The 12,902-nt window shown below is 38.2% G+C and overlaps 1 protein-coding gene across 1 annotated transcript in view; it reads left to right on the top strand.

The window, feature by feature from the left end:
• NSF (N-ethylmaleimide sensitive factor, vesicle fusing ATPase) overlaps positions 1-12,902 on the top strand; it is a 147,079-nt gene that overhangs the window by 93,299 nt on the left and 40,878 nt on the right. The window contains exons 13-14 of the mRNA XM_061144283.1: positions 5,277-5,372; positions 12,255-12,411. Coding sequence (XP_061000266.1) covers positions 5,277-5,372; positions 12,255-12,411 — 253 coding nt within the window. The remainder of the gene's footprint in view (positions 1-5,276; positions 5,373-12,254; positions 12,412-12,902) is intronic.

Here is a 12,902-nt window from a genome sequence, read left to right as displayed (position 1 = left end):
ACTCTGGCAGCTGTGTTGAGTGGAGTATTTAGGGGAGTGAAGTTGGCGACATGAGACAAGAGAGGGGAACTTGTGTAACAGTTCACGCAGGAAATAATAAAAGCCTAACAGTCAGGTTGAGTATGTTTTGTTTGGGTATACCCTAGCAATTGCTTTAAACCAAGGGTCAGTAAACTATGGTCCACAGGCCATATCCGGCCAACTGTCAGTTTTTAGAAATAAAGTTTTTGGGACCCACCTGTTTATTTATGTGCTGCTTCCATGCTGCAATGGGAGAATCAGTATCTGCAACAGAAACTGCGTGGCTCACAAAGCCTAAAATATTTACTGTCTAGCCCTTCATGGAAAAAGTTTGTCAACCCTTGTTCTAGACTTGAAGTCCTTGTCTTATTCATTTCTGAATCTCTAACAGTATCTAGGTCTTGATACTGAGAATATGGTAGCTGCTTAGTAAATATTTTTTAAATTAGTAAATGTGTATTCGGAATCAAACTCTATCTATAAATCATAATTAATTCCCTTGCGTAATTGACTTTGTTCTCGCTCAAGAATGCCATAATGCAAGGGTCCTCAACCCCCTTGGCCAGGGACTGGTACCAGTTCATGGTCTATTAGGAACTGGACCACAGAGCAGGAGGTGGTCAAGGGAGCGAAGCTTCATCTGTCATTCCCTGTCGCTCACATTACCACCTGAACCCTCCCCGATTTGTGGAAAAATTGTCTTCTACAAAAGCAGTCCCTGGTGCCAGAAAGGTTGGGGACGACTGCCATAATGGAAGAGGCCACTTTAGACAAGGTGTTAAATGTCTTTAAAATACTGGAGACCCTGTGGCGAAGAGGATAGTAGTACTACTGCTTTAAAAAACAAAAGACCCCCAAGAATGCCCACTGAATAGTGTGGGAAATAAGTGCTAGAGCCTTTATAGGTGGATCTGCTCATTTCATTCATCCATTCTTCCTCCTTGCTGTAAGAAATATCTTAGGAAAAGTGGTAAAATGATGGTGACTTCAAGAGAAATTATGTAAATGTTGTGGAAACTGCTCCCCGCTGTTCCAATCTTTCACCTCAGTCCACCATCAGTGCTTCTTGATACTATAATCCACAATTACTAGTTTATTAGTTATCAGATTTTTCATATGCATTAGCTACTGGATTTTTATCTTATTTAGTCATTTGTCATTTTTATCACAATAACCTGATCCCCAAATGTCTCTAAAGCCGTTCTTAAGAAACGTGCTTTCTTCCAGCATATATTGGATTTATTTACATCCAAGACAATGAGGAATGGTGAAATGGTGACAGGTTTTGTAGTGAGAAGGTGTGGTTATGTGTTACAGTTCTTTCTACTTCTTTGTTTCTGATTTGTCAGGAGGAAATAACTACCTATTTCATCAAGTTTTTGTGAAAATAAAATCAAATACTGTTTGTAAAAGTGCCTTACAAACTATATAAATGTTTGTTGTTATTTCCATTTTTGTTATTATTGCTAATTTGAGAAGGTACTGTATATATCCTTTTCCATATCTGAGTTTTTTAAAATTTTTGTTAACTATTTGCAGTTATAATATTTCTAATTTAAAGGTAAAATGTTTAACCACCACTGTACAGAATATATTATCCTTTAGATTTGCAAGTAAGAAGTAGTACAAATAGTGGACATTATTTCCCTCACTTTTTCCATGTGGTTAAATTATCTTTAAACTTAGGTAATGCATATAGCCTTGTGACCAACAGTTTTTGTACCAAACAGCTTTTGATTTTTTTGAGTATCTGTGGAATAGCCAATGCAAAGGACTTTATAGGTACCTCAGGAAAAAGAGAGATGTGTAAGACACTAACCTCAGAAAAGAAAGAGTACTATTTGCTCTCTTTTCTGCAATTAAAAAAAAAATCTGCACTGCCCAGGTCTTTAAACATTGTTTTCCCAGCAGGAGTCTTCCTCAATTGAACAAAAAGCACACGGTTTTAGTATTCTCATTGCTGTATATATTCAGAGCTTTATTAGTGATAATTGATGAGTAAGTATTTAATTTGAAACTTAATGACTTACAGTTGGTGTAGAACTTATGCACAGCATTCGTCTGTTTATTGTGGCATTCTTCCTTTGTTATTATAAAAAGCCATTGAGAATTTCCTGGCGATCCAGTTGGTTAGGACTCAGCACCTTCACTGCCAGGGCCTGGGTTCAGTCCCTAGTTGGGGAACTAAGATCCTGTTAATTGCATGGTGTGGCCAAATAAATAAATAAATAAAGCCATTACTCGTGTTGTTTTGCTGCTTTTTCAAAATAATTAGACTTGACAAAGTCAGATGGAATAAACTAAACAAGTCTTCCCTGTTAACCTGTTTTTCTCAAATTTTCTGAAACAAGTGGAAGATCCAGTCACAAACGCCTGATGTTCATGTCATTTATACTTAGATCCATGTTTGTGGTCAACTAAAATTCATGTGACATTTGATTGTTTTTAGCTGAAAGGAATTTCTGCTTCAGGTAGAGAAGATTCATAACCCAAATTTCTTCTGTGCTAATCTGTTATAAGGAAATAAATGCAGGACACACGTGCACTTTATAAGAGAATCAAAACTGATTTATGTTTATAGAATTTCAATAAAATGATTTTTTATTTTCTGTAGAATTTTGATTGATTAAGGTCATTCCACCCTTAATTTAAGAGGAATGATAAGAACTTTGAAAGGTCAGATTTAAAAGGTTATTAAATTTAAGGGTGACCACTGGATATTTGCTAGTGTTGAAATACAAGTTTATTAGTTTCTGCAGGTATAAGCTGAAAGATGTTGCCTCTTCTATATTGATTAGCTGTTATAAATAAAATGCAGAGAAAAAAAATCGATCTAATTCAGACAAGTGAGAAAAGTTTTTCTGAATGAATAAAATTCAGAATTGTAGATTTTTTTAAATTTTTGAAAAAATCGTAAAAGTTAACCAAGAGAAGTCCTTAAGAAACTTATTTTAATGAATAGGTAGAAAAAGTTTATAACTGTAGTATTGCTTACTTACGATTAGGTAACTTATAAAATACGTGGAGGCCTGAAAACAACCTGTTCTAAAGTAACTGTCCCTCAACCATCTTCAATTCAGTTCAGTTCAGTCGCTCAGTCGTGTCCGACTCTTTGCGACCCTGTGAACTGCAGCACGCAGGCCTCCCTGTCCATCACCAACTCCCGGAGTTTACTCAAACTCGTGTCCATTGAGTCGGTGATGCCATCCAACCCATCTCATCCTCTGTCGTCCCCTTCTCCTCCTGCCCTCAATTTTTCCCCACATCAGGGTCTTTTCAAATGAGTCAGCTCTTTGCATCAGGTGGCCAAAGTATTGGAGTTTCACCTTCAACATCAGTCCTTCCGATGAACACCCAGGACTGATCTCCTTTAGGATGGACTGGATGGATCTCTTTGCAGTCCAAGGGACTCTCAAGAGTCTTCTCCAACACCACAGTTCAGAAGCATCAATTCTTCAGCACTCAGCTTTCTTTATAGTCCAGCTCTCACACCCATACATGACCACTGGAAAACCATCTTAATTCACCTTAGTTCATTGAGTGAGTCCTTTCTTAATAGTAAAAATACGAGTTTCACACTTGTTGCAGTCCTAGAATCTCTCATATTTTTCAGCAAATGCCAAAAGATAGACAAGATTTTCCTTTCGTATTGCTATATGTTTCTGTCATTTGAATGCAGGTTCACTCTAAGAGGAAATCATAATAGTATTTCATAACACTGTTATGAAAACACTTGCCCATGCCTCCCTGTGTACACATGAGAATAATTTTCTGGGGTAATGATAACCAGGTATATTTTTGAAGACATGGTTACATTGTCTCCTAGTTTCTAGTGTTTATTTCGATTCCTTTTACAGGTGAACTGTTTTTGTCTCTCAGAAAGGGTCTAGAAATTTCTCTTCACCTTTGATACTCTGGTAACTTACAGTCGTGTGTCTAGACAGGTATAAGTTTCTTCCTGTTTACCCCAATTACTCATTGAAACCTTTAAACTGCAAAGATACACCTTTCTTCAGCTGGGGAAATTTTTTTCTTCTTTTATTGTTTTTTTTTTCTCTCTCATTCTTTCTCTTCTCTCCTTCCTCTGAGACTTGTCTTAGATTAGGAAGTTAAAAACTTCCAGATTCATGTTCCCTGCTTTTGAACCTTTCTCTCTCACTTTCTGTGATTCATGGGATTTGGGGCAGGAAGGGAGATAAATAAGTGTATGTTGTTTGCTGTCTTGTTCCAGTTTTCTGACAGTTCTTTTTATCCCATCAGGCTGAGATTTTATAAAATGTCTGTCATTTTATTTGTCTCAGCAGTCAGTTTCTAAGGAACATGACTCATATTTTATAATAATCTTTAGAAGGTTGATATTGCTTAACATAGTTTGGTTTTATAGTCAGATTTTTTGAAGATAGGTTTTTTAAAAAAAAAAAACAAACCCATAGTACCATTTTAAAAATCAGACTCACTTGCCTTGTGCTATTGGGAGTGAGCCCAGTCACATTAAAAAGTGTGTTGGTATCTCAATCACTCATCAGGTGCAGGCAGCTCCAAGTGCTGATAAAGGCCTTGATGCTTCTCCAGATGTCTCTTCTATGGAGGAGCTCCAGGTGCAATGAGCAGAGTATTTGGAGCTGGCACACTGGGTTGTGAGCACAGAGTATGAGTAAAAATCAAAGTCGTAGGTCCTTGGTGTCCTAGGATAATGGTTCACAAACCTGGTTGAGCTCCAGAACCACCTGTGCACTTTATAAAAATATGAATTCCTGTACCCTCTCCTGGACCTGTTAAGTCAAAATCCTACAGGTTTGAACTGGGCACGTGTGTGTGTGTGTATCATTCTGATAGGCAGCAAAGAATGAGAACCACCTTCTGAAAGACCCCCCTCTTTATATTTTCTTCTCCTTGTGCCTCATTTTGGGGGGAAAAATGGCTGTCTAATGCTCTTCGATATAGATGTGTTATAATTCACTTAACTGGTACCCTCTCCATGGACTTTTAATGTACTCCTGTCTTCTGCTCCTAGAGATTGCTATAGTAGATCTCCTGGTGCATACAACTTCGTGCATATTTGTGAATATAGTCATGGGATAAACACCTACAAGTGTAATCGTTCAGGCGAAGGACGTATATGTGTTTGTGAATTTGTTTTTTATGTTTTTTATTCTGTGGAAATAGGCCTTTTAAATCCTCAGATGTTATATTCTTAGCTGAAAATATTCTTTAATCTTGGAAGTCCTTTACATTGTGTTTTCATTTCTCATTAGGCCAGTACTAAAGTGGAAGTGGACATGGAGAAAGCAGAGAGCCTGCAGGTGACAAGAGGAGACTTCCTTGCTTCTTTGGAGAATGATATCAAACCAGTGAGTACAAATATCAAGTGATGCATAAGTCAAAAAAATAAATCAGGAGAAAAATAAGTGCCGTTTTACCCTGTATTGGAAGGTTGTATCATGTGTAGTTTTTAAAAAAACATAAAATCTCAATAGTGTAAGTGTCCAGCATAAGAAATATCTGTTCAGTAACTCTGTGCTGTGCTGTGTCGCTCAGTCATGTCTGACTCTTTGCAACCCCATGAACCCGAGGACTGTAGCCCGCCAGGCTACTCGGTCCATGGGGATTCTCCAGGCAAGAACAGTGGAATGGGTTGCCATGCCCTCCTCCAGGGGATCTTCCCAGCCCAGAGATCGAACCCAGGTCTCCTGCATTGCAGGCGGATTTTTTACCATCTGAGCCACCAGGGAAGCCAAGACTTACTGAAATATTTCTCATGATAGGGAACTCACCATCCTATAAGGCAGGCCATTCAATTTTGAGACTTTCTAACAATTCTTAAATTGCTTTGAACTAGTTTTCTCATTGGTTCTTTATATGTCTAAAGCTACAGAAACCTAAATTCATCCTAATTCATCCATCCTTCATATATAGACTGACATTTAAAATTAACTCTCATCTCTTTTCTGCATTTCCCCAACCTCTTCCAGGGCATTCCTTTCTCTTGCTCAACATCTCTAGTTCCTCTCACTACTCTCATTTCTGAAACTTTTAATTATGCTCAGTGCCCTTTTTAAAAAAGGTCAATTTTCTTAAAATATACTTAAAACTCAATAGTCATAGTTGGAGTTTTAGCATATATTATAAGGTACATCAGCCTGTTTCCTGTAAAATAACCACTCATGTTTGAGTAACTATATTAGTATAAAAATAAATTGTAGAAAGGCCTCTTAGAAAGGTGTGTATGCTTTTTTCTTTCTTAAATGGACCTTGGGTGCGCAGAATTGGATGCATCTTAATCTTTAATTGATGACATACAGTCATTAGTCTACAGTGTATAAAATGTACTATGTATTAATTTTCTGAGACTTTGTTTTGTCACATATTTTATTATGAGGAGTCATCTGTATGATTTTCTGTGCCATGCCTCATTTATTTTCATTGCTGAATAACATTGCATTGTGTGACTGCCATAGTTTGTCTGTTTTCCTGTCAATGGACAGTTGGAATATTACCAGTTTTTTGTTATTACAAACAGGTGCTGCTAAGGCATCCTTGAGTGAGTTTCTCCTAGATATATATATTTAGGAATAAAATTGCTGGGTTGCTGGGAATATGAATGTCCAACCTTGAACTAGTTCAAAATGTTTTCCTAGTGGTCAAACCGATAAACACTTCGTCCAGTAATGTAAAGAAAAGTGAAAGTTGCTCAGTTGTGTCTGACTCTTTGCGACCCCATGAATTATACAGTCCAAGGAATTCTCCAGGCAAGAATACTGGAGGGTGTAGCCTTTCCCTTCTCCAGGGGATCTTCCCAACCCAGGGATCGAACTCAGGTCTCCTACCATTGCGTGCTAATTCTTTACCGGCTGAGTCACAAGGGAAGCCCCCAGTAATGTAAAAGAGATCCTTTCTCTACATCCTGTACAGCAGTTGGTATTGTCAGACTGAATTTTTGCCATTCAGTTAGATGTAAAAATTGGAGAAGGAAATGGCAATCCACTGCAGTATTCTTGCCTGGAAAATCCCATGGATGGAGGAGCTACATTCCATGGGGTCGCAGAGTTGGACGCAACTGAGCGACTTCACTTTCACTTTCACTATTCTTTCTAGATATAAAAATGGGATCTGATTTTTGTCTTAATTTGGATTTCACTGATTACCTATGAATTATTTCTTCATATGTTTGTCAGCCATATGAGAATCTTCTATGATATGCCATTCATGTCTTTTGCCTATTTTTCTGTTGTTTGTTTTTATTTGATTTGTATAAATTCTTTATATACTCTTGACAATAATTGTTGAACTTATCTCCTTTAAAGACAGAAATTAGCTTGTTTTAGCCCTGTCTGCTTTTTTTTATGACTGTTGTGACTTTTAAATATAAAATACTTTCAGCAGTGGAAATGGTTTAATATTTTGCTGTTGTTATTCATAATAATTACCAAAAATATTAGAGCCCAGCATAATCAAACTATCTTAAAATTTTTTAAAGCAAGTAATTTGGCTATAAGGAAGAGGCAATTATGACAACTTAGTTAATTAAGCAATAACTTACTTTTATTTATTCCAGGAGTCTGGGGGATAAAATGAAAAATGAATGACAGGATGAGTAAGGATGACTGTGTATGTTATGTAGTAGTTTAAGAGGGTCACTGTTTTCTTGTTCAGGTATCCTAACACTGCTATGAGGGTTGGGAGTATATATCTGGGGTAATTAAAGACAAAAACCAGCCAATCTACATATTTCCTACAACACCCTTCCAGTCAGTATTTATTAGGCTCTTCCTTTGTAACTTTTTATAGGGCCATTGAATTTACCATATCCAGAACAGGGAGTACTCAGGAATCAAAGCACTAGTGTATGAAGAGACCAAATAGTAGTCTGAAGAATGATTTGGTAGCAAGGTGATCGAGTGATGAGACCACTGTATACTGTTTAGAGACACTATTACAAAGGATGACTTTCTGTGAGGAGCATGTTCTAAAGAACTGTTAAGATTTTTCCATAATTGGGGAATGAAAAATTAACTTGAGGGTTGTGATCATTTTTTTCAATTCAAAATTCTCAAGGTGTATGACTTTTACATTACACGGGTTTTATTTTCCTACTCATTTCTTCTCCTAACCTTATGGAAATGCTATTCAGTTAAGTAAATAGCTACTAAAGTTTTAAACTGCTTTTGGCAGTTGGTTTGATGGGAGTTGCAATTTGAGATTAGAAGCTGAAAATAAAGAGGGATGTGATTTAAGCCCCAATATGTAGTGCAAATAAAGTTATAATGTATAGCAATCACTTTCCTTTCCTTACCCTTCAGTCTTTCATTACCTTGCTCATTTCTACCTCTTGCTAAATCTTACATTTATATACACACTTACCTTGGTGAAATTTGACTTATGTCCTCTACCACCAGACTTATGTGGACAGGATCTCCTCATTACCACTTCACACTTTTTTAAAATTTTATTTTATTTATTATTTTTTATTGGACTATAATTCCTTTGCAGTGTTGTGTTTCTGCTGTACAATGAGGTGAATCAGCTATCAGTTTAGTTCAGTCACTCAGTCATGTCTGACTCTTTGTGACCCCATGGACTGCAGCACGTCAGGCCTCCCTCTCCATCACCAACTCCTGGAGTTTACTCAAATTCATGTCGTTTGAGTTGGTGATACCATCCAACCATCTCATCCTCTGTCATCCCCTTCTCCCCCTGCCTTCAATCTTTCCCAACATGGGGGTCTTTTCAAAATGAGTCAATTATTCACATCAGGTGGCCAAAGTATTAGAGTTTCAGCTTTGGCATCAGTCCTTCCAGTGAATATTCAGGACTGATTTCCTTTAGGGTGAACTGGTTGGATCTCCTTGCAGTCCAAGGGACTCTCAAGAGTCTTCTCCAACACCACAGTTCTAAAGCATCAATTCTTTAGTGCTCAGGTTCTTTATAGTCCAACTCTCATATCCATACATGACTACTGGAAAAACCATGGCTTCAACTAGACTGACCTTTGTTGGCAAAGTAATGTCTCTGCTTTTTAATAAGCTGTCTAGGTTGGTCATAACTTCTCTTTCAAGGAGAAAGCATCTTTTAATTTCATGGCTGCAGTCACCATCTGCAGTGATTTTGGAGCCCCCAAAAGTAAAATCTGTCACTGTTTCCACTCTTTGCCCATCTATTTGCCATGAAGTGATAGGACCAGATACCATGATCTTAGTTTTCTGAATGTTAAGCTTTAAGCCAACTTTTTCACTCTCTTTCACTTTCATCAAGAGGCTCTGTAGTTCTTCTTCGCTTTTTGCCATAAGGGTGGTGACATCTGCATATCTGAGGTTATTCCGGCAATCTTGATTCCAGCTTGTGCTTCCTCCAGCCCAGCGTTTCTCACGATGCACTCTGCATATAAGTTAAATAAGCAGGGTGACAGTGTACAGCCTTGACGTACTCCTTTCCCTGTTTGGAACCAGCCTGTTGTTCCATGTCCAGTTCTAACTGTTGCTTCCTGACCTGCATACAGATTTCTCAGGAGGCAGGTCAGGTGGTCTGGTATTCCCATCTCTTTCAGAATTTTCCACAGTTTGTTGTGATGCACACAGTCAAAGGCTTTGGCATAGTCAATAAAGCAGAAGTAGATGTTTTTCTGGAACTCTCTTGCTTTTTCAGTGATCCAACGGATGTTGGCAATTTGATCTCTGGTTCCTCTGCCTTTTCTAAATCCAGCTTGAACATCTGTAAGTTCACGGTTCACCTACTGTTGAAGCCTGGCTTGGAGAATTTTGAACATTACTTTACTAGCGTGTGAGATGAGTGCAATTGTGTGGTATTTTGAGCATTCTTTGGCATTGCCTTTCTTTGGGATTGGAATGAAAACTGACCTTTTCCAGTCCTGTGGCCACTGCTGAGTTTTCCAGATTTGCTGGTGAGTGCAGCAGTTTCACAGCATCATCTTTTAAGATTTGAAATAGCTCAACTGGAATTCCATCACCTCCACTAGCTTTGTTTGTAGTGATGCTTTCTCAGGCCCACTTGACTTCGCATTCCAGGATGTCTGGCTCTAGGTGAGTGATCACACCATTGTGATTATCTGGATCATGAAGATCTTTTTTGTACAGTTCTGTGTATTCTGGCCACCTCTTCTTAATAGCTTCTGCTTCTGTTAGGTCCATACCATTTCTGTCCTTTATTGTGCCCATCTGTGCATGAAATGTTCCCTTGGTATTTCTTAAGTTTCTTGAAGAGATCTCTAGTCTTTTCCATTCTGTTGTTTTCCTCTATTTCTTTGCATTGATCGCTGAGGAAGGCTTTCTTATCTCTCCTTGCTATTCTTTGGAACTCTGCATTCAAATGGGTATATCTTTCCTTTTCTCCTTTGCCTTTTGCTTCTCTTCTTTTCACAGCTGTTTGTAAGGCCTCCTCAGACAGCCATTTTGCCTTTTTGCATTTCTTTTTCTTGGGGATGGTCTTGATCCTGATCCCTGCCTCCTGTACAATGTCACGAACCTCCATCCATAGTACTTCAGGTAATCTGTCTATCAGATCTAATCCCGTGAATCTATTTGTCACTTCCATTGTATAATCGTATGGGATTTGATTTAGGTCATACCTGAATGGTCTAGTGGTTTTCCCCACTTTCTTCAATTTAAGTCTGAATTTGGCAATAAGGAGTTCATGATCTGAGCCACAGTCAGCTCCCAGTCTTGTTTTTGCTGACTGTATAGAGCTTCTCCATCTCTGGCTGCAAAGAATATAATCAGTCTGATTTCAGTGTTGGCCATCTGGTGACATCCATGTGTAGAGTCTTCTCTTGTGTTGTTGGAAGAGGGTGTTTGCTTTGACCAGTGCGTTCTCTTGGCAGAACTCTATTAGCCTTGCCCTGCTTCATTCTGTACTCCAAGGCCAAATTTGCCTGTTACTTCAGGTGTCTCTTGACTTCCTACTTTTGCATTCCAGTCCCCTATAGTCAAAAGGACATCTTTTTGGGGTGTTAGTTCTAGGAGGTCTTGTAGGTCTTCATAGAACTGTTCAGCTTCAGCTTCTTCAGGGTTACTGGTCAGGGCATAGACCTGTGATACTGAATGGTTTACCTTGGAAATGAACAGAGATCATTCTGTCATTTTTGAGATTGCATCCAAGTACTGCATTTCAGACTCTTTTGTGGACTGTGATGGCTACTCCATTTCTTCTAATGGATTCTTGCCTACAGTAGTAGATATAATGGTCATCTGAGTTAAATTCACCCATTCCAGTCCATATTAGTTTTCTGATTACTAAAATGTTGACATTCACTCTTGTCATCTCCTGTTTGACCACTTCCAGTTTGCCTTGATTCATGGACCTGACGTTCCAGTTCCTCTGCCATATTGCTCTTAACAGCATCAGGCTTTGCTTCCATCATCAGTCACATCCACAGCTGGATGTTGTTTTTGCTTTGGCTCCGTCTCTTCAGTCTTTATGGAATTATGTCTCCACTAATCTCCAGTAGCATATTGGGCACCTACCGATCTGAGGAGTTCATCTTTCAGTGTCCTGTCTTTTTGCCTTCTCATACTGTTCATGGGATTCTCAAGGAAAGAACACTGAAGTGGTTTGCCGTTCCCATCTCTAGTGGACCACATTTTGTCAGAACTCTCCATCATGACCCATCTGTCTTGGGTGGCCCTACATGGCATGGCTCATAGTTTCATCAAGTTAGACAAGAATCATCTATGTATGTACTTAAATCCCCTCCCTCTTGGACCTCCCTCACACCCACTCCCTCCATCCCACCCATCTAGGTCATCATAGAGCCCCAGTACAATTTCATATTTCCATTTTAATCCCTGACACCTACAGTTGGTGTTAGGGTAGTATCTCTGTGTGCTGAGTCAACCATTTTCATTTTCTAAATCCATATTCTCCATTTTTCTCTTTGTTCTTAACAGAACAGAAATAGCCCATGTCCTCCTTATAAAAACAAGCACGTTGGAACATACCCTATCTCAGAGATTGAGAGGGCTTGGACTCTCATAGAATCTGAGCCTAGAGTCTATTTTTTATTCCATTAACTCATGTAAAAGCAGTTTTTTTCCCTAATTGGGTAAAAAGTTGAGTGAGAAATTATAAAACAATTTTTTTATTTTCACAGTTTTTATATTAATATGGGATATTGTTACAGCACTAGCATCTAGGAATTATTACTCATCCTTTATACCTTTAAATATTTAATTTTTAATACTAATGCTGGAAATGCATTAAACTGCCCTTTTCCTTCATAGGCATTTGGCACAAACCAAGAGGATTATGCAAGTTACATTATGAACGGTATCATCAAATGGGGTGATCCAGTTACTCGAGTTCTAGAAGATGGGGAACTTCTGGTTCAACAGACTAAAAACAGTGACCGCACACCATTAGTCAGCGTCCTCTTGGAAGGTGAGAAAAAGTGATGAGATGGCATCAAAAGTTTTTTGTTGTTGTTTTTTTAAAAGCACTTACACAAAACCATTTAGCACATTCCAGAAAACTGAATTTTCAGTTCTAAGCTTGTTCATGATCTGAAAATAGCAGTCCATTCTGTGTTCCAATATTGTGCACAAATTTAAATTTTCTTGGAATAGAATGTTACTGATGATTGATAGCAACTAGTTTTCTTATAGGACTGTATCTAAATTTCTGTGTTACTTAATAGACTCTTATAATACAACATAGTACTCAATTCAGTTAAATAAATATTCACTGAGTACTTACTATGTTTCAGGCGTTGAATTGGTTGTGGGAGACAGAAAGACATTCACAGAGATAAGTTTGGCCATGAAAAAGGCCTAACTACCATGTTTGTGTGTAAGGGTGTATGGATGCAAGTCATCTTGCCCAGAAGTGGTCAAAGAAACTGTTCAGTATAGACTTTGAAGGATGAGTGAGGA

Source organism: Dama dama, chromosome 5 (genome assembly GCF_033118175.1).
Source record: "Dama dama isolate Ldn47 chromosome 5, ASM3311817v1, whole genome shotgun sequence".
Classification (NCBI taxonomy): Eukaryota; Metazoa; Chordata; class Mammalia; order Artiodactyla; family Cervidae; genus Dama; species Dama dama.
Note: the sequence above shows the minus strand (reverse complement) of the source record. Positions and strands in the feature narration are given on the sequence as shown.